The 21,845-nt window shown below is 39.8% G+C and overlaps 7 protein-coding genes across 7 annotated transcripts; 6 read left to right on the plus strand and 1 right to left on the minus strand.

Moving 5' to 3' along the window:
- Positions 1-725: 725 nt before the first annotated feature.
- EAE97_000422 (uncharacterized protein) lies at positions 726-2,802 on the plus strand (the record flags this gene model as incomplete). The annotated part of the gene is made up of 7 exons (XM_038870932.1): positions 726-1,094; positions 1,273-1,469; positions 1,540-1,649; positions 1,723-1,871; positions 1,926-2,064; positions 2,132-2,434; positions 2,546-2,802. The coding sequence occupies 7 exons, from the start codon at positions 726-728 to the stop codon at positions 2,800-2,802; spliced, it is 1,524 nt and encodes a 507-aa protein (XP_038738293.1).
- Positions 2,803-4,423: 1,621 nt separating this feature from the next.
- Positions 4,424-6,037, plus strand: EAE97_000423 (uncharacterized protein; the record flags this gene model as incomplete). Its single annotated transcript, XM_038870933.1, has 3 exons — positions 4,424-4,441; positions 4,504-4,608; positions 4,664-6,037. The coding sequence occupies 3 exons, from the start codon at positions 4,424-4,426 to the stop codon at positions 6,035-6,037; spliced, it is 1,497 nt and encodes a 498-aa protein (XP_038738294.1).
- A 1,140-nt stretch (positions 6,038-7,177) lies between these two features.
- Positions 7,178-8,595, plus strand: EAE97_000424 (uncharacterized protein; the record flags this gene model as incomplete). Its single annotated transcript, XM_038870934.1, has 3 exons — positions 7,178-7,437; positions 7,537-7,963; positions 8,020-8,595. 3 exons carry the CDS (start codon positions 7,178-7,180, stop codon positions 8,593-8,595), a joined length of 1,263 nt encoding a protein of 420 aa, XP_038738295.1.
- A 2,313-nt stretch (positions 8,596-10,908) lies between these two features.
- EAE97_000425 (uncharacterized protein) lies at positions 10,909-11,580 on the plus strand (the record flags this gene model as incomplete). Its single annotated transcript, XM_038870935.1, has 1 exon — positions 10,909-11,580. The coding sequence occupies one exon, from the start codon at positions 10,909-10,911 to the stop codon at positions 11,578-11,580; it is 672 nt and encodes a 223-aa protein (XP_038738296.1).
- A 1,471-nt stretch (positions 11,581-13,051) lies between these two features.
- On the minus strand, positions 13,052-14,867 carry EAE97_000426 (uncharacterized protein). Its single transcript, XM_038870936.1, has 3 exons — positions 14,385-14,867; positions 13,883-14,334; positions 13,052-13,816 (listed from the first exon to the last, which is right to left on the minus strand). Exons 1-3 carry the CDS (start codon positions 14,799-14,801, stop codon positions 13,066-13,068), a joined length of 1,620 nt encoding a protein of 539 aa, XP_038738297.1. The 5' UTR covers positions 14,802-14,867; the 3' UTR covers positions 13,052-13,065.
- Positions 14,868-17,560: 2,693 nt separating this feature from the next.
- On the plus strand, positions 17,561-19,892 carry EAE97_000427 (uncharacterized protein; the record flags this gene model as incomplete). Its single annotated transcript, XM_038870937.1, has 4 exons — positions 17,561-17,917; positions 18,009-18,412; positions 18,464-19,223; positions 19,341-19,892. 4 exons carry the CDS (start codon positions 17,561-17,563, stop codon positions 19,890-19,892), a joined length of 2,073 nt encoding a protein of 690 aa, XP_038738298.1.
- Positions 19,893-20,737: 845 nt separating this feature from the next.
- On the plus strand, positions 20,738-21,693 carry EAE97_000428 (uncharacterized protein; the record flags this gene model as incomplete). The annotated part of the gene is made up of 2 exons (XM_038870938.1): positions 20,738-21,510; positions 21,558-21,693. 2 exons carry the CDS (start codon positions 20,738-20,740, stop codon positions 21,691-21,693), a joined length of 909 nt encoding a protein of 302 aa, XP_038738299.1.
- Positions 21,694-21,845: the final 152 nt, after the last annotated feature.

The following is a 21,845-nucleotide window of genomic DNA, read 5'->3' on the forward strand; positions in this document are numbered from 1 at the left end:
AGACTTGTGCGTGAAAAAAATTGACCTGCCACCTTGGGACACCTATAGTTACCTAGGAATCCGACGGTATTGGATTCCTACGGTTAGTATTCCACAAATACATAGCATTCATCGAATCTCAAGCCGTACCTAAGATGATGAGCATACCGTCAATCGTAAATCTCCATCATATGAGATACTCCACGAAGATCTCCACAATAATATCATGGTTGCTGTACCTCCCTTCTTTCACTTGATGTTACTCCCAAAAAAACATCTTTCTTTTCCTTTCTTTTCTTGTCCTTCAATAGAAATAGAAATGAAAATTCTGCTAGAAATATCGATTTCTCATAGAAACATTCATTTTGGATCTTCCCAGAAAAGAATTGCTATAGAGTGTAGTGTAGTGTATTTACGAGTAATACTTTGATCGGCTCTGATGGAATAGGTGTGATATGTACGTAATTGGAGACCCCTAACTATAATTAGCGCTAGCATTAAGCACACTCGAGGCACATAAGTACATCAGCGCTAAAAGTAACACTAAGGTCAATAATCCCATGTCTTTCAGATCAGATAAGCATCGTATTACTTAAGCAAGGAGTCCTAGCATCTCGAACCAATACACACTCGACTCTTCAAATTCCTCTTTCTTTCATGTATATCCAACAATTACATTTGTATATATCCTCACAGTGAAACACGCCGCGGATAAGAAGAAGACATACATACACTCACAGCAATCCATGTCTCCGCACCCCCCCGTAATCACTGAACGCGAACCCCTCCTCGCGCCTCTCACCGAACCTACAGAGGTTCGCGATGCGCTGATCACGGGATCACAAGTTTATCAAGATGTTGGGACGGGGACAATTGGTGCGCAGAACTCGAGTCGAGATGCAGAAGGAGGAGGAGAAGAAGAAGAAGATCATGGTGATGGAGAAGATGAAGAAGATGATGATACACCGCTCCCTCTCGGACAAATTCTGGGACTCTGCTATATTCGATTGGTAGAGCCGGTGGCGTTTTTCTCGGTCTTTGCCTTTCTCAATCAGATGTTGTGGGAGATTGGGAATATTGGAAAGGGGGATGTGGGGTTTTATTCGGGGTTGATTGTGAGTCTTTTTTTGCTTGTTTTGTTTTGTTTTGTTCTGTTATTTTTTTTAAGAGGGTAATTGGAATGGAAAGAAATGGAATGGGGAAGGAGATTGCAAAGTAGAAGAGAAGAAGAGAAGCCCACTGTGCATGTGTTATATGCTTTATGGGAAAAATTAAAAAACTAACCAAAAACAGGAATCTCTATTCTCCGTCACAGAAATGATCCTCATGGTCCACTGGGGTCGCGCCTCCGATAAATTCGGCCGCAAACCCATCATGATCATTTCGCTACTAGGTATCTCGTTCGCAACAGGTATTTTCGGGTTCGGCAGGAGCATTGGACAATTAGTCATCTTTCGATGTATTGCCGGACTATTCGCAGGAACAATTGTGTGAGTGGCTTTGGTTTTTGTATTCATCTAATCGTGTCTGGAAGTTCTCGAACTAATCTAATGATGAAAGGACGATTCGAACAATGATTTCCGAAAACAGCACCAAGAAAACTCAAGCGAGAGCATTTAGTTATTTTTCCGTGGCGGGCAATCTGGGAATTCTGGTGGGACCGATGATTGGTAATTGAAGCTCCCTACTCCAAGCATCTAGATAGATAGGTGAGAACTCGACGGAAAGACTAATATTCTCAAGGCGGCGTCATGTCCGAACCTGCGAAACAATATCCGTCTCTCTTTGGCGGTGTAAAATTTTTCGAGGAATTCCCCTTTGCGCTACCTACGATTTGTACGGGATTGTTCGCGTTGAGCTCAACGTTGGTTGCTACGTTTTATATTAAAGAGGTGAGCGGTTCATCAAGGCTGTGGTAAAATCTCAAATCACTAATCAGGACGCAGACATTGGGCAAGAAAAGGTATCAAAAAGTAGGAGCGCGCGATGGAATGACCATGAGAGAACTTCTGAATTTCCCCGGCGTAGCGAGATGTATTTACATTTCGTGCCATGTAAATCTAATGAGTACAATTTACACATCCGGTTCGTGTCACTTCCTTCTTCGCCCATTCTTTTCCCTTTCCACGGCTAACCTTTTCCGCACAAATAGTACTATCTGTCTTCTGGTTTACACCCGTCTCCCTCGGCGGTCTAGGTTTCTCGCCCTTCCGAATTTCTCTCTTCATAGCCCTCGCAGGTTTCTCGCAAGCTTTCTGGATGATCGTCGTATTCCCTCCCCTACACAAACGTATCGGTACCGTTGGCATCCTGCGCGCGTGCGCTTTCCTCTGGCCTTTCCTCTTCGCCTTCTGTCCTTTTGCAAATTTCTTGTTGCGCATGGGATGGGAAACGGCGTTCTGGGTCGTCTATCCAGTAAGTATGTCGATGGGGGTTGGAGTCAGTATGGCGTTTAGTAAGTTCTTCCCCTCTCTTATTCGTCACTCTAATTCTAGGTCTCCTATCCATCTCTCCACTCTCATACCCCCTATCTCCTCGATCTAATCTAACAATATCCTTCCTGTAGCATGTGGCCAGCTAGCTCTCAATGATATTGCGCCCTCCTCCGAAACTCTCGGTACCCTCAACAGCATCGCGCTCGCCGTCACAAGTGGTACCCGTGTATTTGTCCCCGCTCTCTTTACTATCATCTTCGCGTATGGCGTTACGCATCAGATCCTCTGGGGGTATTTCATCTGGGTGTTTGAAATATTGGTTGCGATCGGATTGGTTATTGCGGTGCCGTTCTTACCAAAAGAGGCTTATGGGAGGGGAAAGAAATAGATATGTGAAGAGGGAGAAGAAGATATATTGAATACTAGTGGAGAGAGTAAAGACCGAAATCAAAGATAATAGAATAGAATAGATTTAAATAGAGATGGAGATAGAAAGATATGTTTGAACAGGAGTTAATTCCACAGCACTAAAATATCGGGAAATCATAAAGATCGAAAGAATCATTTAATATTTCAGCACTGCCTCCAAGAACTCACAACATCAAAATGTGAATTTCTGTTCATGGCCTCGCAAATCATATTCATTGCATAAACCAAAAAACAGATGGAGGCTGGTCATGAAGCCCAAGCTCTCCGAGGCGATGTAGTGTGTGGTGTGCAATAACAGAAGAGCCCTCCAAATCTACCAATCACTATCTCGAAGTTGGGAACGTGTCATGACGGCATCGATTTTCCACCAGCAAAGACAGTGAAGTGCCTACCTAGGTAAGTAGACATCAAGGTCCTCTCTCTCTCGACTTCCCAAACACATGATCAAACACATGAGTAAATAATCGAGTCTGCTCATTTTGATGATTCACTGTTAATTTTATTTCGGGCTTCGGCTTTTGTTTCTCCTGTGACTTCAATCTGATTCCTGTGTCTCAACTGGTTGAGTACGAGAAGGGGAGTGAATACCTTACAGCTTATCATCAATTTATATTTGGTATCTGGATTTAGTGTTCAGGAGACAGGAAATAGAGGAACTCTTGATTTCAGATTTTTGACAGCCATTGTACTAGTAACCAATGAAAAATGCTTACTGCAGGTGGTCAGAGTGATCTTTGAGCTGAAAATTAAGTTAATCGTTGTATATAACAGTTGATTATGCAAATTATTTTCTCGGCATTTGTGCTTGTGTCTGAGCTAGATGTTTGCTAGTGAATGAAGAAATAAGATATTTCAACAGTGTCAGCTTTGTAGACAGCAACCGATGAATACCCGAGAGCCATGGTTGCCTATGGTGAGGACGTTGAAGACTGAGAAACAGCAAATCTTGAGAGTGCAAAGTATAGAAACAATGTCATTAGTCTTACAGTTTGAGATGATGTATGGATACAGGAAAACTTCAAGCTGTTATCTACAAAGGATGTGATATAAGACTGCTTGCACGCCCATGAGGAAAAGAGAACTCATGTTTAGGTGAAGTAGAAGTATATCTGCATCTACTCATTATTAATGGGTCATCTTTGACTCAGATGTTCAGAAATAAACATTGAATATATGATTCACTGAAGAACTTTTTATCCGTTCCATGAGCTTGATCAACTGGATCCTTTGATTGGTCCACCAATCATTAAGAACTAAATCTCAGGATGAAGAACCAAACTTAAGTATGACGTAGGTATGACAGGAAGCCTATAGACATGTCAAAGAAAAAGAGCTTGAGAGATCCAATATGAAACAACCGATATCGGTCTAATTCACCACTCAAGTTTCGAGTCGAGAAAGATCAAAACAAAGCCACGTGAACACCCAACACGAGGAGGTGAATTGCCCACCTGATACAACATTCATAGCTTTAAAAGAGGTACTTAAGCTCCGACTTCCTGTGTTTGAATTTTCCTCCCCCCAATCTTTATACACTTTCAAATCTTTCATACAGTCATAATTTTAACAACTCCGACACTATGTCGTCCACAAGAGTGGTAAGAGAATCCACCCTGGAGCTGAATGTCCTGCAGAAAATCCTACTAATATATCCCCATAGCTCCACAACGGGCTGGCCCCGTTGCTTGCGTCAAAGATGCTAAGAAGCTCTTCAATCCATGCGGACTTGAAAACTAAGCCAACAATTTCCTTTCTTCAAAAAAATGTAAGAACAATCTAACAGGCTCTTCCTCTGTGCGTTCCTGACGTATTATCCACAGAGTTACACCAAGAAGACTGCTATTTCATTTTTAAATGCTGGCATCAACACAAGAGCCATGAGATTTTCACCCTTGAAGTTATCTCATCAAACCCTTGATGAATTGACTGCAAAACTTCCATCGACAGCTATCAGCGAACAAATTCTTGTCTCTTTGGATTCCAATGCGACATCTCCATTGTTACTCAACAATATTCTTGAACCAGTTGACGCAGCAACCATGGCATCACCTTATTCCAAGTCCAGTTCAGAGGAGACACTTGAAACCAGCCCCCAACAGTCATGCAAGCACAGCCTAGAATGCATCGAAAATCAGTGCGCATTTCGCGATCAAGATAAATTTATGTTGGAGGATCCAACACAAATTAACTTCTCTTCTGAAGTTGGATGCCGCTTCCGAAAATTTCCAGATTTCCCCCTTGAAGTCCAATGTATGATATGGGATTTCTCTATGGAAGAAGATCGCATCATTGAGGTACACATCACCAAGCGTTGCGCAAATTGGATGATTGTTTATGCGTCTACTGATGCTCAGAATCCAGCAATCCTTAGCGTCTGTCAAGTAGCTAGAGAACGAGGATTGAGACGTTACAGACCATTGTCCGTTGCGAATTCCTGGAAACGAGACAAGAAGATGTACGACGATAGGCAAAATCTGTTGGGGCTTCCATTGGACTTTGTTGGTCCTGAAGCTGCAACGACAAACTTCAGGTGCTACATTGATTTCGACCGAGACACTGTGTTCATCAACTCCAGCCATTTTCGTATCTACAGCGATGCTTTGGAGGTTGGTGACAACACGTGGCGCGAAGACTTTGGCTACCAATTCTTGAAGGACCTGTTTTTCTCTACAGCTGGTGATCGAATTCAAAATCTTGCCGTAGACTACTTATTGGCAGAGAAGTGGTTTGATAATGATCGCAACAATTGGCAGTACTGCCAAGTTTTGGCGGCAATGCCTAAACTACAGAAACTCGCCATTGTCTGGACCGGACATCACCACTTTGAGCGTGTGATTCAGAATGAGTGCTGCCGCACGAGACAAATCGAGATTCTAACGGATGAAGCATTATCTGATGAGGTGCGCTACAGCGCCAAGTTTCCTAGCGATCATCACCATCGTGTACGCAAGTTTCATAAGATGAAAGGCCTAGGTCCATATCTTGGAGAGGGATGGGTCAGCGACCGATTTGCTTCCGGTGAAACCTCTATCACCTGGAAGAGCAACATCGTCACCGCAATTCAAGAGAATCGACCGGTAAACCCGGCTAATTATCCGGCCAATTCCTTTCACTTTACTGCGGACGGAAATTCGAGATACCGAGATTTGTGTCAATTGGAGTTTACTGAAGTCGCCGCCGAGAGAGAATGCTAGAATAGACGTATGCGTGGGGATTTTTCTTTTTAAAATTACCGGATGGAGTTAGTGATTAATGGGTTGAGGTGTTTAAGATGACCGATGTTGATCATTGGTGTAATCATGGATTGTATTTTCGGGTTTCTTTTGCTTGCTGGATGGAAAGATGCCGGGTTTAATGATGAAATTACTTTGAGTGGGCTGGTATTTTGATGTATCATTTATTTGGTCGTTTTGCGGTATTGATTTCTGAGTTTGCATGAAGTTTCTCTTTTCTTTTCGTCCCTGGAGGATGGATTACTTGCGAGGAGTGTTCATGGGAGATGGCCATATCGAGGTCTGAGATTCAAGCGTAACTAATGTTTAATATATAAGAATGATACTGAAATTGATTTTGATCTGATGATGCGAATGTTGAAGATGTGAAGAGTGAGTGAGTTGTAATTTTGAACTTTAACGAGAATTTCACTTCAAGTTGCTGAATTGTCACGTGATTGTGAAAGAAGACAGACGAGGAGACGAGACGGATGTGATAAAAGAATTATCACGCACAGACCACTTGTATTGCAGAGCGGCCATGCGTAACCTACGAGGTACGTACCCGTTAAAGGAAGCGACAACGACGTTAGAAAGAAGACAGGAGTGAGCAATCACTGGATTGTTCCGCTCGTGATATCATTGTCCTCCTCCCTTCTAATGTCATATGCTCTGACATATATAATATGCATGATTGTGGTTGTAAGACGATGGATATAAGAGTTAGTACATGAAGTCACTTCCATATCTCTTAGCCCTCCACAAACAGTGGGAAGTTGTGACCGATATTGTTACTGAATCGAATCATATCGCGAAGACTCATCGTGCGTGCGACTTCCCTGGAGGTTTTACTCCCCGGCGAGTCTGTTGTCGTGTTGTTCTATTGTGGAACCTCGGCTTGGCAATAACCTTAACCTGTTCCATGTTTTCTGATTTCTAATCAACCCGACGATTACATCTGTTGAATAAGTAATCTTTGCTCACTCTCCCAACAAAAGTCAAACAGGACTGGAGGGAGAGTCTTGGAAATCTTCTGGCTATATATCAGTGACACAGCATCAATCCATATCACCGTTTATTGCTCAATTCATTCTCTTCATTGCGAAGCTATCTTCCACAAGAATGGCGAGATCTCTAGCCTACGGAGGCGGCATCTTTGTTGCACTCATCGCAATTCTCTATCAGTTTCTCTTCAAACACGTTATATTTGAGGTGTTGGGTGTTGGACGTTCCGTTTCGTCGATTGATGCATTCAACGCAACTTGTGAAAGGATTGATAATCTCGGCCTTGAAGGCTGTGAAGATTTATGGTTTCATTATGACACCGGATACCTATATATGGCCTGCTCCGATATCCAAAGTCGCTTGCAGTGGCTTCCCGGGTTCGTACTTTCTTAAGCTACATACTTTGTCCGTGGCTTTTTTTTTCTTTCTCATTACTGGCGGAATATCCCTTAGCTAATTCACCATACCCACCACAGTGCCAGCCGTCTGAACATTTCCGGACGAGGTGTAGCAGATAGAATTGGCATTTTGGATACCCGAGGAGATGGTTCTTTGGAATCTCGTCTCCAGTGGATGACAACCGAGAATTTCTCCGGCAACAATGGAGACGGTACCTTTAGCCTACATGGGTTTGATATCCGTCCAGATCCGAAGACTGGTACTTTGCGTATCCTTCTCATCAACCATCGACCTCCAATAGATCCAATAACTGGTGCCCCACTTGATGCTGGGGCACTAGGTGCCAATTCTACTATAGAATTGTTTCATACCCAAGTTGGAAGCATTTCAATGAAACACATAAAGACATACGCAGATCCTGCGATCCACACCCCCAACCAGGTGGCCTGGGTGAATGATGATGATTTTGTGTTCACGAATGATCATAGTCACAAGGTCGGATTTGTAAGTTGTATCAAAATTTCTATAGTGGTTTAACGATGGACTAAAGAAAATTACAGCGTCGCGATCTAGAGGTTTTCCTTGGTGGTGGAAGTATCGGACACTGCGAATTACGTGCGAACCACTGTAATATAGTCTTCTCTACTGGCCTTAATGGTCCAAATGGACTGGTTACAGGGCGTGATGGACTGATATATGTCCCAAACACATTTTTGCACGAAATACAAATCTTCTCGCTCACAGAAGAGAAGACTCTATTGAAACAGGATACGTTACAAGCACCATACCCCATTGATAATATGAGTATTGATGAGAATGGCGACATCATAGCTGCATCACTTCCACAAGGTTTTAAGTGGTTCCAAAATTTGGATGATCGATCAATCCAGGTTGGTGCGGCAGTCGTACGAATTCGAAGAAGAGGATCTGATTTTGATCGTTTGATCAAAGAGGGTGTAAGAAAAGAGAAGGATCTTGGGAAGAGCGAGGAGGGTTATATTGTTGAAACCATGGTGGAAGATGACGGAAAGATTCTGACAGCAGCAACGGCCGCTATTCATGACGCCAAGAATGGGAAATTGTACCTTGGGGGTATCACGGTACCATTTATCATGACTTGTAAGATGAAGAATTAGAGGAATTTCATTTCAGAGTGTCGAGTGAGTTTAGGTAAGTAGATTTGGACAATAATAAACACAAGCCATGTCTTTCGCGATTCTTCCAATGCTCTCTCAATACTCTGCATTTTTCGACGTCTGGCTTCATGTATCTCAGCATCATCAGCGAGACTCTCTACATGCTTCTCAATAATGGTTTTAATTGCATCGCTTCCACATCACTTATTGTGATGGAACGTATCGACGTGATGAAGTCTCACGGGCAAGCTTCTCCTTTTTACCCGGCAGCGCTCTGTCTCTCCTCAGTCGATAGACTTACGTTTTTCTATAACCTCTAGTCTGCATACTCGAGGGGCCCAATTACCAGCACTGTTAGAGCTAGAAATTCCGCTTATCAACTTCCTCATGAGTTCGCCGTCTTTCAATTTCCAAATATACCTGGCTGTTTCGTGGTGGTTCTACATATGGAAGCGCCTGCGGAATGTTTTGGTCATAATTACTATATCGTTGTATTACGATGCAACCAAGGCGAACCTTTTCCGTGGACACGTTAATAATAGAGGCTTAATTTAATCATATGTAGTTGAGAAACTCATGCTCAATCAGCTCATCATACCTTCATAACAGGTGATTCTACCTCGTTCCCCTCTAAAACCGTTGTGTTTCCAGCCACTTCCTGTACTTCCTTTCAGCCTCTTCGCACCACGGCCACATTGACCGTTACCTACCTAGGTAGCCACTGAGCCCAGATTTCTCTGGAGACATTACCTCAAAAGCTGTTTGAAAACTGTTCAACCGCGTGGCTTTTTAAATATATAAGCTTCGTACCAGTAGGAACGATCATCCCATAGTTGATCAATGAAAAATGAGGAGTCATATATTACCATCTAGCACTAACATAAACTTTTACAACGCATCACATTGTTTTACCACAAAAAAACTTACCTACCGTTGGATAGCATCTAGACTAGTCCGTAGGGTTTAGTCTGGTCTGTCTTAGTGATCTCTAGTCACTAAAAATTAGTTCAGATTGACGCACGGTTTCGAATCCACAAAATCACATTCTCGGTAGTTTAGCGATGTCTATGATTTCGTGCATGAGAACACCCTGATTGTAACCATTTATTTCCAATTTCAACGCAAAGATTTGGGGGAAGCAAGTATGCTTCGATTTCCTGTATGCTTGAGTGAGCTATGATAGTGTTAGTAAGGTCGAAGTTTAAAAGTGGAGACTGAATTTTTCAATACAAGTTCAAGGTTCTCGACGGCCTCGTCGTTCATCATGATCGATAGCCTAGCTCATAATTCTGCACATCTCTCCTATTTCTCTTCTTCGTACAAAGCCCACTAGAGAAATAGCCATTTGATCAACCTCTTCCTATATTCCCTCCTCCTCAATAAGAATATGCAATGCGTAAATTAATCACATGACCTGAGACGTTCAACCGATCAGCCCCAGACTACTAGAGTTCAAAACCTGACGTTGGAATCCACACTAAAGAATCTAACTTAAAATAATGGATCTGATAATATAGACTGAAACCTGAGCTTCAAAATTCATCTTCATACATCGAAACTAAATGATCATAGAATATCTCTAGCTATGTTGAATTTTACCTTTCGTCGTCGATTCGTCATCACTATTCCGGTCTTTCTAATCCTCTCAATAACGCGATTGAACGGATCTGTTCATCACAGCTGCTTTATCATTAGTTACCTACATCATGATGTGATCTGTCGCACTTACTTTTCTTGAAAAACAGCGGTGGCTACTTCTGCTTCTGATTAGCTTACTCTTACCTTCCTCTTCCTCACTTTTCGAACTATCAAATCAGACTGTTCAGATCCTTTCAGAGTCCTTTGGAAACTATCAAAATCTCTAAAGATAGTATTTTCCAATGGTGTATATATCACATTGAACAGCTGTCTTAGCTTACACTCATCAGTAGCACTTTAAGTTCATCTATTTGATTGAAATTGTTCTTACTTTGACAGAATCATTAACTTTATTCCAGTCATAGAATCGCGAGAATTTGATTCGATTAAAATATCTTGATCTTCAGATTGTTCATATTAATTAATTCTCTAGCATGGACAATAAGTTCATGTCGGTCTCGTCTCTTAGCTCATTATCATAACAATTTTTACATATAAATACCGCTCCCTTAACACCATACTTTCCTCTGAAGCTCTCTTCACTTCTCAACGCTTATATTCCTATTCTTTTCCTCATTTCTCGAATATATCTACATATTTATTTTAGTTTCAGGATTATAGAAATCTTTCCTACACTCTTTCATTCACTAAAGCCCTTCAAAAGTTCCAGCTAAGATGAACAAAACTCCCGAATCGTCTCAAAGTCCTTTAGATGAAGCCATGATTGATCATAAACATGTAAAAACCTTACCCGCCATCTCCTCACATCACAAGTTGCAGGTTGCTGCTCCCACCGCTAGTTTTGCTGCGATTCAAAGCTCTTCGGACAAGGCAAAGACCGACAGCGAATTTATCACAACTTCGCTCAAGACCTCTTTCTCTGGCAACACAGAGTCAAATGCTAGACAATCAACTCCTTCATTATCGGCACCATTGTCCCCCGCATCTAGTCTAAACATTCCTGTGTTGCCATCCTCACTCGACCTTTTTGTCAGCATAGCAGCCGCGGCTCCATACGCCGCGGCACCGCGTCCAGAAACGTATACACATCAGTTCATGACCTCCAGCATTCGCACTCCAGTTGTTAGGAAATGTGGAAGATGCGTCGCAGGTTATGAATTTAAAACTTGCAGGCAGAGCGTGTGTGATGAATGTATAAAGAATGGGCGTGGGAGCCCTACTGATGTATCAATTCTTCATGCCCGCTTGCGGGAAGAACTTGACCAGCTTCCAATTTCTAGTACAGTCAATGCTACGACTGGAAATCGGTCGACTGGCAATACTGTTATCGATTACGATAGCGACGCTACGATTAGTAACGAGGAGGACGAGTGGGAGTTTCAATGAGCACGAGACAAGGCGAACGAGGCGAATTGGTTTTTAGAGCTCAAGAAATGGGATTACAAAAGTGGAATTGATACCCACGATGGATTGACAAAGATCAACATCGAATACTGCCGGTTTTATGGGGAAAGGCGTTTGTTTATCGAGCTTTAACGTTATTATGCACTGTGTCTCCAATCATCTTGTGTGTTGTAGCAGTAGCAGTAGTAATTGAGTTGCAAAAAAAGTCTTTGAGAGCTTTGATATGTCATGTAGTTGTGAAGGTGATGAACCTGATCAGCAACTTTGGACATCTTGGCATATTCTTCGAAGTAAGGTTTCAGATCACGATGAATCTCGTAGATTTGTTTGACATGCCTAGACTAAGCTATCAACCTTGGCTTACCCAGATTCTTTTGGTTAAAGCTGGTTTATACTAACTAATCGTGACTCAAACCAGTCTCCAATATGGAAAGATTTGGTACCGAATCTAACATACTAACCGCCCTCCAAGTACGCAGCGACCAGACGGACGTAAGAAATGAAATACGATGTATACGACAATGCCAAGGACAAGAGAAATATGACTCTGATGATGTACTTGAAAATACTACAAGCCCGTCGCATATTTAAAGCTCGAACTAACTTGTGAAACAGTAAACTTGAGGAGCAACATATTCATCTTGAAGTACCTAGTGCAAGCTAGCCTTCAGGTGAAGAAACTATCGAAAGGTAAAAGAGTCATTCAGTCAAGCGATACACCTAAAAGAGAAACCACGAAACTTGGATAATCAATGTTCTACAACAAAACAAACGTCGATCTGAACTAAAACTAGTCTGATACTCATAATCAAATTCTCTACAGTATAAACTTTAATATAGCAATCCATACGGATTTTCAACCCAGAGTGTTTTTCGAATCTTGAATTCACTCATCAATCTTTTAATCTAATATAATTTGTTACAAAAAGAATATAATTGAAAAGAAAAGAAAAGAAAATTTATATTAGAAGTAATTATCACGAATAAATTTTTAAAAGGAACTTGATAATAAACTATTTGATTTATTTAAAAATGATAACTAATAAAAAAAATTAAAAAAATTAAATGAGGTAATTAATGATTAGAATGATTAGAATGATTAGAATGATTAGAATGATTAGAATGATTAGAATGATTAGAATGATTAGAATGATTAGAATGATTAGAATGATTAGAATGATTAGAATGATTAGAATGATTAGAATGATTAGAATGATTAGAATGATTAGAAGAATTAAAAGAATTAAAAGAATTAGATACGTCTTCGACAAAATCAGGATGGGGACGAGGACGAGGAAGATAGTGATAAGGAGGAGGAGGATGGTAGTCAGAATTAGGACACCATTATTCACGGCTGTTCAGTATCAGATAGTGGATCTGCATTACCTAGTGAGAAAGAAAGCACTAGCAAATCAGAAACACAACTCTGGTTTATTTCCAGGTAGATTATTCCTCATAAATAAAAACTTATATTCTTTCAGGGAACAAGTACGAAAGTTCTTCTTCCAACGGTTTGATCACATCCTGATATACTCCAGCCCTCGTTGCTACATCTTCCAAATTCACCCTCTGTCCAGCTGGTACCCATGGTGTATCCAAACATGACTGAATCACATCACGATATCCAAGGGAGCAATCCTCAAGACTCATTACCACGCGGTTCGCGACAGTCAAATCCGTATCTGTGTTAAATTGTTTTTGCTCAGTCTCGGTGCGAAAACTCTCAATCAATTTGCCAGTATGTATTTCTATGAGAAGAATTCCAAGAGCTAAGATACTCAGGTTGCGATGGAAGCGGTTTAAATCCACAGGTGGGTGCTTCTCGTCTATGGCAGGATCGAAGACTGTTGATAAATAAGGTCGTCCAAAATCCAAGGCTCCGGCGGTACCATAAAAGAAGAATATGTGATTTTTACTCCACTTCTTGTTCTTCCAGTAACTTTCATGCAGCTGCAATAACGAATGTGCGAAAATGACTGCCAGTCTCCGTTTAATGATAAGAGGCAATTTTGTCGATTTTTCTAGTACTGCTTGCAAAGACTCGGTCTGTGAGGCTGCTGATTTGGGTAGTCTCTTGGGGGTTGAGCGCAGTTGCCAAAGCATTTCGTTGCTCCCAGTATCTTCTACCAAGAGTTGAAGGCATTGATCAACGGGTCCTCTACATCGGACGGTATCACATATTTTCTGTAGGAGTGAGCGGTCATCTTTAACAGATCCGCTACAGCAATGTAGGCACATGTCAGTAACGATCTGTCTCAATCTTTAGTAGGTACCATTAACTAACCCATTTGATCTCACAACCACAGTTCCTTCTTGCCATCTCCCCAATTGTATGTCTTCTTGAACGGAAAATAGGAAGTCAAAATCGATCTCTGTTATCACCGGTTTCGCCGAATTTCCTCGAGCTTTCAAGCAAAACTGTGCTTCGTGTTGAGTTGGACAATTGCAACTCCAACATTTTGCAAGCGCCTGGTACAGCTTTTGCGAGAGTGTCCGTAGATGAGATGAAGGAACATCTTTTGCTCCAGAAGATAACTTTCTGGTAGCGGGTTCCTTTTGTGCTTGCTCTGTTAAACGGAAAAGTCTCTTATTCCACGTTAACAAGTTCTTCAGGCATATTTCCCTGTCTTTTTCTTTCTTCCAAAAGCGTATTCTTTCTTTGAAAGTACTACTTGTATCACCTCTTTCTCTATCAGCAGCAAATTCTGTCAATTTACTGAACATCTTGGATTGCCCCTACACTTCATCAGTTGTCGGTTTTCCCATGTATCGATATCTATACTTACAATATCGCCCGATAATACATGGATAGTAGAATCTTTTATTAACTGAGAAAGTAACTGAGCAATTTTGCCCATCACGTGTAAGAAAGTATCCAGATCCTCCTGGGATTCAAAATAATTAAAGAGTGCTTGAGCAACATCTGCATCTGTTTTCCAAGCCTCCATACGGATATCCATAGTAAGCTCAGCCTTTCTTTTATCAGATAAGTAGGGCAATGATTTGATGACCCCTAAAGTTTGACAGTCTAACTGCACGATTTCCCAATAAAATTCGTCATAGAAATCCATGAGCTTTTCATCGCGTTCTCGACGAGAGACCGTCTTTCGAATGGTTTCAACGCCATGTGAGTATGCTTTCGCGCCCTCAATGAAAAGTGGAAGCACGGCCAAAACTAGCCCAGTCACTTCAATGCCACTCATAGTTATCTACGGCGTTCAAGAAAATCGGAAAAATAGAACTTTGATATTTGTTCCAGAAACATTCTGATGATCATAAGGCAGACTTCTGCGTCTACAATCAAAAATCATGGTCTTGAGTAAGCAGCCTTGGAAAGTTTCTTTTTGTGGCGAAGATCCCGGAAGACAAGACCAAGGGCCAAATGATTGGTGAATGTGAATAGGCATTTCTGCGGGCTTGGGAGTTTATCCCGACGTTGCACTACAGGCATGTCACAAATCCCCTTTTTTTCACAGCGTCAACATTCTGCTCTTCAATAATTTCTTACAGGATGATGATTGCAAAAATTACAATGTATATGGCTTACTACCAGGAGATGAACCAGTAATGTCACTACATGCGGAACCGCGACAAGCCCCTGGAGATTCGATCGCTGAAATTGCTAGAAATGTGGCTACGGTAACCGATATCCCTGCATCGTGCACGACCCTGTATCTTGCACGCTTTAATTTATTGAATTAAAAATTGATTATAAATCCAAAACTGTTTATAATAATATTAAAATTTATAAAAAACAGATTGAAGATCAGTTAAATATAATAATAAGTTTTTGATAAATTTGAAATATCAAATAGAATATTAATTGATTTTAAAAAATAATATTTTAAGATATTAATAATTTAATAAAAATTTATATTAGAATAAATTTATATTATTAAAAATAAAGTTTATTGAATTAATTTATATTATTATTATTGAAAAAAAGCTTGAAATTCTGAAAAATATAAAAAATTTAGTCTTAAATATAATTTCAAAAATATGTATAATATTCAAAAAAATAAAAAGAATTTAAAAATTCTTTTTAAAATATTTTAAAATGTTTTTTTATAGATTTTAAGAATTTGAAATTATTATTGGATTTTGTCGTAGGTCATAGGCTAGTAGTATAGTATGGAAGCTGGCTCAGGTTAACGACTAAAATGGATTATATAAGCAGTGTGACACGTGATATTAAAGAATCTATATTGAATAGTGATCGCTCTTATTCTACATTCAAGGGGAAAAGGCCTCTTTTTATGCTTTTTCTTTCTAATTCAGTATTTCCGTTTTCATAAATCTCTTGTAGATCTCTTCCTAATCCGTCCATTCTTTCGAAATAAAGCCCTTTTTCATATTCTTTATTTTATATCCGTTTTCGGATTTATGGCCGTTTTTCGGCTTAATGGTCGTTTTCGGATTAATGGTCGCTTTCGTAAGCTTTATAAGCGATGATCATGTGATCTGATTATATAATATGCCTATACTTGATTGAATGCTTATTAAAAAGGTGTATATATTATATTATTTTTAATTAAAACAATAGATTTTAATTAGAAAATAGAATTTTTATATATTAGAAAATATATAATATAATAATAATAAAATTATAAAGAAATAATAAATAATTAAAAACTATAACTTATTATATTATAAGTTAATATATAAAACGACAAAATAAGAAATGAAATAAAATATTCTAATTTTTTAATAAATAAATCTATTATTTTTTTAAAAAAACTAAAAAATATTATAAATCTATTTTTAAAAGAATTTATTTTTTAAAAAAAATCCTTAAATTTTATAATATTTCTAATAATTTTATAGATTAAATATAATTATAATTTATCACGGAGGGATAGCTATGTCGATTGGTCACTCTGATCATATAATAGGTATGTATAGTGATAATAAACTAGATTGATTTGTGGTATGATCATAAGGATCATGCCTACCTTATATACCCTGATCGAGCGACGAAGTCGCCTAATTAGGTATTAGGGTTCACATATGAAATGAATAGAAGACTATGTGGTGATCATAGGAATAAGCACTTCGTAGGAGTGCCATGCTCAATCACGTGTTGTTGCACAAGACGGTGAATTCCGTGACATAATTTAATATTATAATATATTCTGTTTTTTATTAATATTCAAATTAATTCCGTTTTTAAATTTTTTTAAAAAAAAATCTTTTTTAGAAATATCTTATTATTAATTATATAATCCTAATATTTAATTTTATAATTTTTTTAATAATTGATAATATATATATATATATATTTAATAAAATATAGTTATTTTTAGTTTTCTAATCAAAATTAATTTATTAATAATATTATATAATTGAAAAAATTAAAAATCATTATAAAATACTTGATTTATAATCAATTTTTTTTTAAAAGAAAAGATTATTTATGAAAACTTAAATAATATATTGATATAATATCAAACTTATAATATAAAAACTTGATTTTTTTATTTCTTTATGTTAAAATATATTCAAATTTATAAAAAAGAAATTGAAAATCAATTTTCGCTATTTCTATTAATAAATAAATTAATATATAATATTTTTATATTAATAATTTTAATATTGAAATTATATTATATATAATAATTATTTTTATATTTTGATTACTTTATAAGAAATAAATAGTAATATAATATATTATGTATAATTATTAATAGAACTCAATGATTGATTAATTATATATTGAATTTAGAATATCTTTTTTAAAAGAAATAAAAGTGTGCACGATACAGGGGCGTGCACGATGTAGGGATATCGGTTATTCGCACGTGGGCGGGCTAAACAGCTCGAACCCCATTTACGATCAGAGTTAGAAAACGAACTTGGAAGATTCAAAATTTGGGCAGGCAACTTGGGTGTTTTTGCTCCAGGTCGAGCATCAGTAGATTACCGACTTCGTGATGATGCTGATGTTAAAGAAATCCTAGTTCAAATGTTGGATCGACTAAGACAAAGCACGAAACAAGCAATGGATCCGCCGGTGATACTGGAGGAGGAAGCGGGAGAGGAAAGTGAAAAGGATTACAACTCAGATTCATCATCGGAAGACTCTATGGCCATCAGTTTGGACAATGAATCAGATGCAAGGTCCGAAACGGATGATCTGCCCAGTCTTCATAGTGTTGATGTTGTAGCGAGAGCTCTAAATACGATCAAAGACACGATTACTCGTCTTTACAGGCTTTCTACTATTATAAAAAAGCCCAGCTCAGCAAACGAAAACGTAAAAGTGGCAGACTTTATAGCAAAAAATGAAGCTTCGGCGGAACTCGTAGAGTTCCAAATCTCTGTCCGCTGGCAGATAGAATTTCGGTTCCCTGGTGCCTCACCAACCTTACTTGAATAGACTGGTAGAAGCTGCAGTATTTCGAAGAAGGAAGTTAGAATACCGGGAGCGACATAAAGAAAAGCTAAAGCAGGGTGTTGAGCGTTCGTTCGCGTCAGACCTGGTACCTCCACTTATACCCAAAAACACAGTAATTCGACCAGCAGGAGCCCAGCATAGAGGTACGCCGATTCGTAGACAACAGGCAAACTCAGCCAGAGGTTCTATTAGTACCATGCAGTATTCTGCTACTGAAGCTTCATCTGTCAACCGCCTCAAGTTTGCTTCTTATCCGAAATCGGTCGCAATTTCTGGGATAACAAGGTCAGCTGTTGCGCGTCGAGAACAGCTAGATGTTCCCGCCCCACCTTCGAAGTCAGAGGGTGAAGTCAAGGAAGCAGTCTGTCCTTATTGTTTTCGTATTGTTGATAAGGAAGACATGATTCAAGCCCGTTGGAAGTAAGTAGTCCCTTTGTTTGGAGCTGAGAAGAATTGGCTGATTGTCTACAGGCGACACGTACTACGGGATATAGAACCATACGTATGCCTCTTTGATGGATGTAACAAGTCAACAGAGTATTTCGCAACGGTAGAAGACTGGGTCAATCATATGCAATGGCAACATGCCGTGGTGTGGTGCTGCCAGGTACCCGGTCATGAATCACCAGTCTACCGCTCTGAAGAAGAATTCAAGCACCACTTATGCGAGGAGCATAAAAATGCTTTCAACGAGACTCAGCTATCCATGATTGTGAAAAAAGCTTCGCAGCCTGTTTCAGACCTTTTTGGCTCATCTGCTCTTGCGGCCAATGGCAACGACAAAGAATCCCATACAGCAGGAGCTTGTCCACTCTGCCCATTTTCAGTGGATGTTCCAAAACATGATGCATTGCCAGAAAATCTGGAAGTAGAAAAAGCATCATTACCTGTATCAAAAGAGCTTTGCGACCACATAGCTGTCCACATGGAAGCTATTGCTCTCCTCTCGTTACCAGAACGCGACGATCTCGATGATGCGAACACTAATGAACGGCAATCAGAGAAGACATATCATAGCCTCGACCAAAATACCGTAGATTTACCACCAATAGCATCCATTAATATTGAGAGCGATGTCGACGAAATAAGTCCAGATCATGCTCATCATTCAATAAGGCCCACAAGCTCGGAATTTATATCCAGAGGCGATTGGAATTACATTCTTGAAGATAAGCAAGTGAAGTCGAGACAAGGTCCGGAGCCGGCCCGGGAACCAACACTACAAAACTTTGTGAGAAGAGCCAGACGCGACGAGATGTTTCGATGATGGAAAATAGATAGAATTCCTCCTATCGTTCTTTATGACACCGATGGAATAGAAACCAGTCCAATTATTGATGGACCACAGGCATATTCTACGGCCGATGAGGTGCTTGATATGTTTGTGAACAACGTGGATAACTTTCAACCTTTTGTCGAGCATTATTACTCCGTTTTCCAAAATCATTCTCAATTTGCCCTCGCTGTCTGGGACCAAACAGCCTACAAATGTTGTTTTCTTGACGACTACTGTCAGGAAACATTCAGGGATGAAGAATCTCTACAAATCCACTTTGAGACTTCCCATTTTCAATTCACCCGCATCGATCCATGTCTTCGAACGATCTGCACTAAATGTTTAACTGTTGGTTTTGAATCCACTTGCAATTGTGGTGGAGATGTGAAATTGTATGTTGTTGGGAACTACATTCGAGAACCGTCATCAATGCATCCAAAACTCACAAGTACTGTCCGACATACACCAACTCGTTACGTTGACACGACCGGAGTACCAGATTCAACAGATAAAGCTGTGATGGAGGAGGCAGATAGAGCTTATCGTGAACGCATCATGGCCAGGAGAATTGTTGAAGAAGAGTGGCGTTCCCCGTATTCTGTTGTTGATAGGTACAGGGAATAGCGCTCAGCCATTTATCTGTATTTATTAAATGTCTCAAACTGAGCTGCAAACAAATTTATGCCAGTTCAGGCACGCACCGAATGAACTTATGTGAATGTTTCCATACCAAGATTTAGACCTGGAAGGGATAGGTCTTCCTCGATGTAGATAAAAGATCAAAAAGCTCATGAGGCATTGCGATATCTACTCCCATCAGGATCTTACCGCTAAAAATCTGATCCGTTAACAACGACGTGTTTGGACGACACATCAGAAAGACGCATCATCGATATCAATCGTACATGAATTTATGCATAGCCTCTTTGACATAAAAACGCGGGATTCTGAGATCGGATTGTGATTGGTTGACGACCCATAAAACCGCTCTCGCATTCGTTAAATTTAATGCTCCCTCAAGCTTACGGCCGTTGTCAAGGCTGGGCTCATCTGAGTTCTACGTCAAACATATTTTAGGAGATTATTTTTGACAGAGGGCTGACACGGACACACTTGGCTATTTCAACGTCCGCCAACAAAATTCGCGGATGAACGATAGACGGTCAATATTTGACCCGACTTGACACATTTTGGTCATTGTTGATAGTATCGTCCGTGGGAATGAATGCGAATGCGGCTGCGCGAAATACACCATGGCGCTTACTTTTTGTAATTTTATTGAAAGGGATGAATATATATTACTGGAGAAGCTTCTCTTTAGATGAGCACTTTCATCTATTTACTGATCTATACTATTGCATCGGTACAGCTGTTAAATAAACGAACATCTTCGCTAATATTCACAACATAATTTCAATTATCTCTCGACATTTCGATTTTTTACGGAATTTCTTGCTACATGAATTAAAATGTCCGAATCACTATATTGTACCACTGTATCCCCAGAATGCCCCGTTGAAGCCACTATATACGGTTACACACCCTCTCTAGGCTTCAACGCATTTTTCCTCGCCTTTTTCACGCTAGCAGCCATCTATCACCTAGCCGCCAGTATCCGTTACAAAACATATTTCTTCGGTATAGCCATAACAATCGGTTGTCTGGGTGAAGTAACTGGATACATTGGCCGGATTCTCTTACACGATAATGCCTGGTCAGACATCGGATTCGAGATCCAAATTTCCTGTCTTATCTTTTCGCCTAGTTTTGTAGTCGCTAGTGTGTACATTACGCTTCAACATATTGTGCAAACTTTTGGCACAGAGAAATCGAGGATTCCCGCAAGGTTTTATACTTGGGTGTTTATTACCTTTGATATTCTCTCATTGTTACTACAGGCTATTGGCGGAGGCATCGCTGCCAGTGCTGGTGAAAACGAAAAGACGAGAGATTTGGGCACGAATCTTATGATTGCGGGTATCGTGTGGCAGGTCTTCACTTTAATTGTTTTTGCGGTCCTAGTTATTGACTATGTTCTTCGAACGAGAAAATCATGGGACCGAGTGCCCGATGAAACGAGAATGATGGCTGCAAAAAGACCTTTTAAATTGTTTTGTGCTGGAATCAGTGTGGCTTTCGTCACTATTTTTGCGAGATGCGTGTATAGGATTGCAGAGATGGTTCAAGGTTGGGCAAATCCAATTATGCGGGATGAGGCGGGCTTTATTGTCATGGAGGGATTGTAAGTTTTCCGTCTAGCTTTTTGTTGTGAGAAACTAACGAGAATAGTATGATTGTCATCGCTGTATCATCTCTTGCGATCTTTCATCCTGGATGGTGCTTTCCGCAGATTTCCAAAGGGGTTCACAAAAATGGAGAAAGTGTTGAGAAGGCAATGCTGGGGTCCAAGTCTGATTCTGTATGAATGCAAAGCGTGATAGTAAAGAGATCTCGCGAGTCTTTTTTTTTTTTGGATGTGTAGATGATTAGATGGATAATGTAACGACTGTGTTTAAAGCGATTTTGGAGTTGAATGGTCAATTATACAGACTTGCGGGTGGAAACATGGAATCGTCT

The sequence above is a fragment of the Botrytis byssoidea genome, assembly GCF_014898295.1.
Source record: "Botrytis byssoidea strain MUCL 94 chromosome Unknown BBYS_001, whole genome shotgun sequence".
Lineage (NCBI taxonomy): Eukaryota > Fungi > Ascomycota > Leotiomycetes > Helotiales > Sclerotiniaceae > Botrytis > Botrytis byssoidea.

Coding starts and splice junctions, on each gene's coding strand:
- EAE97_000426 (XM_038870936.1), bottom strand. CDS start 14,801: ATGAGTGGCATTGAAGTGACTGGGCTAGTTTTGGCCGTGCTTCCACTT. Junction 14,335..14,384: donor ATGTATTATCGGGCGATATT/GTAAGTATAGAT, acceptor GATGAAGTGTAG/GGGCAATCCAAGATGTTCAG. Junction 13,817..13,882: donor GTGGTTGTGAGATCAAATGG/GTTAGTTAATGG, acceptor ACATTGCTGTAG/CGGATCTGTTAAAGATGACC.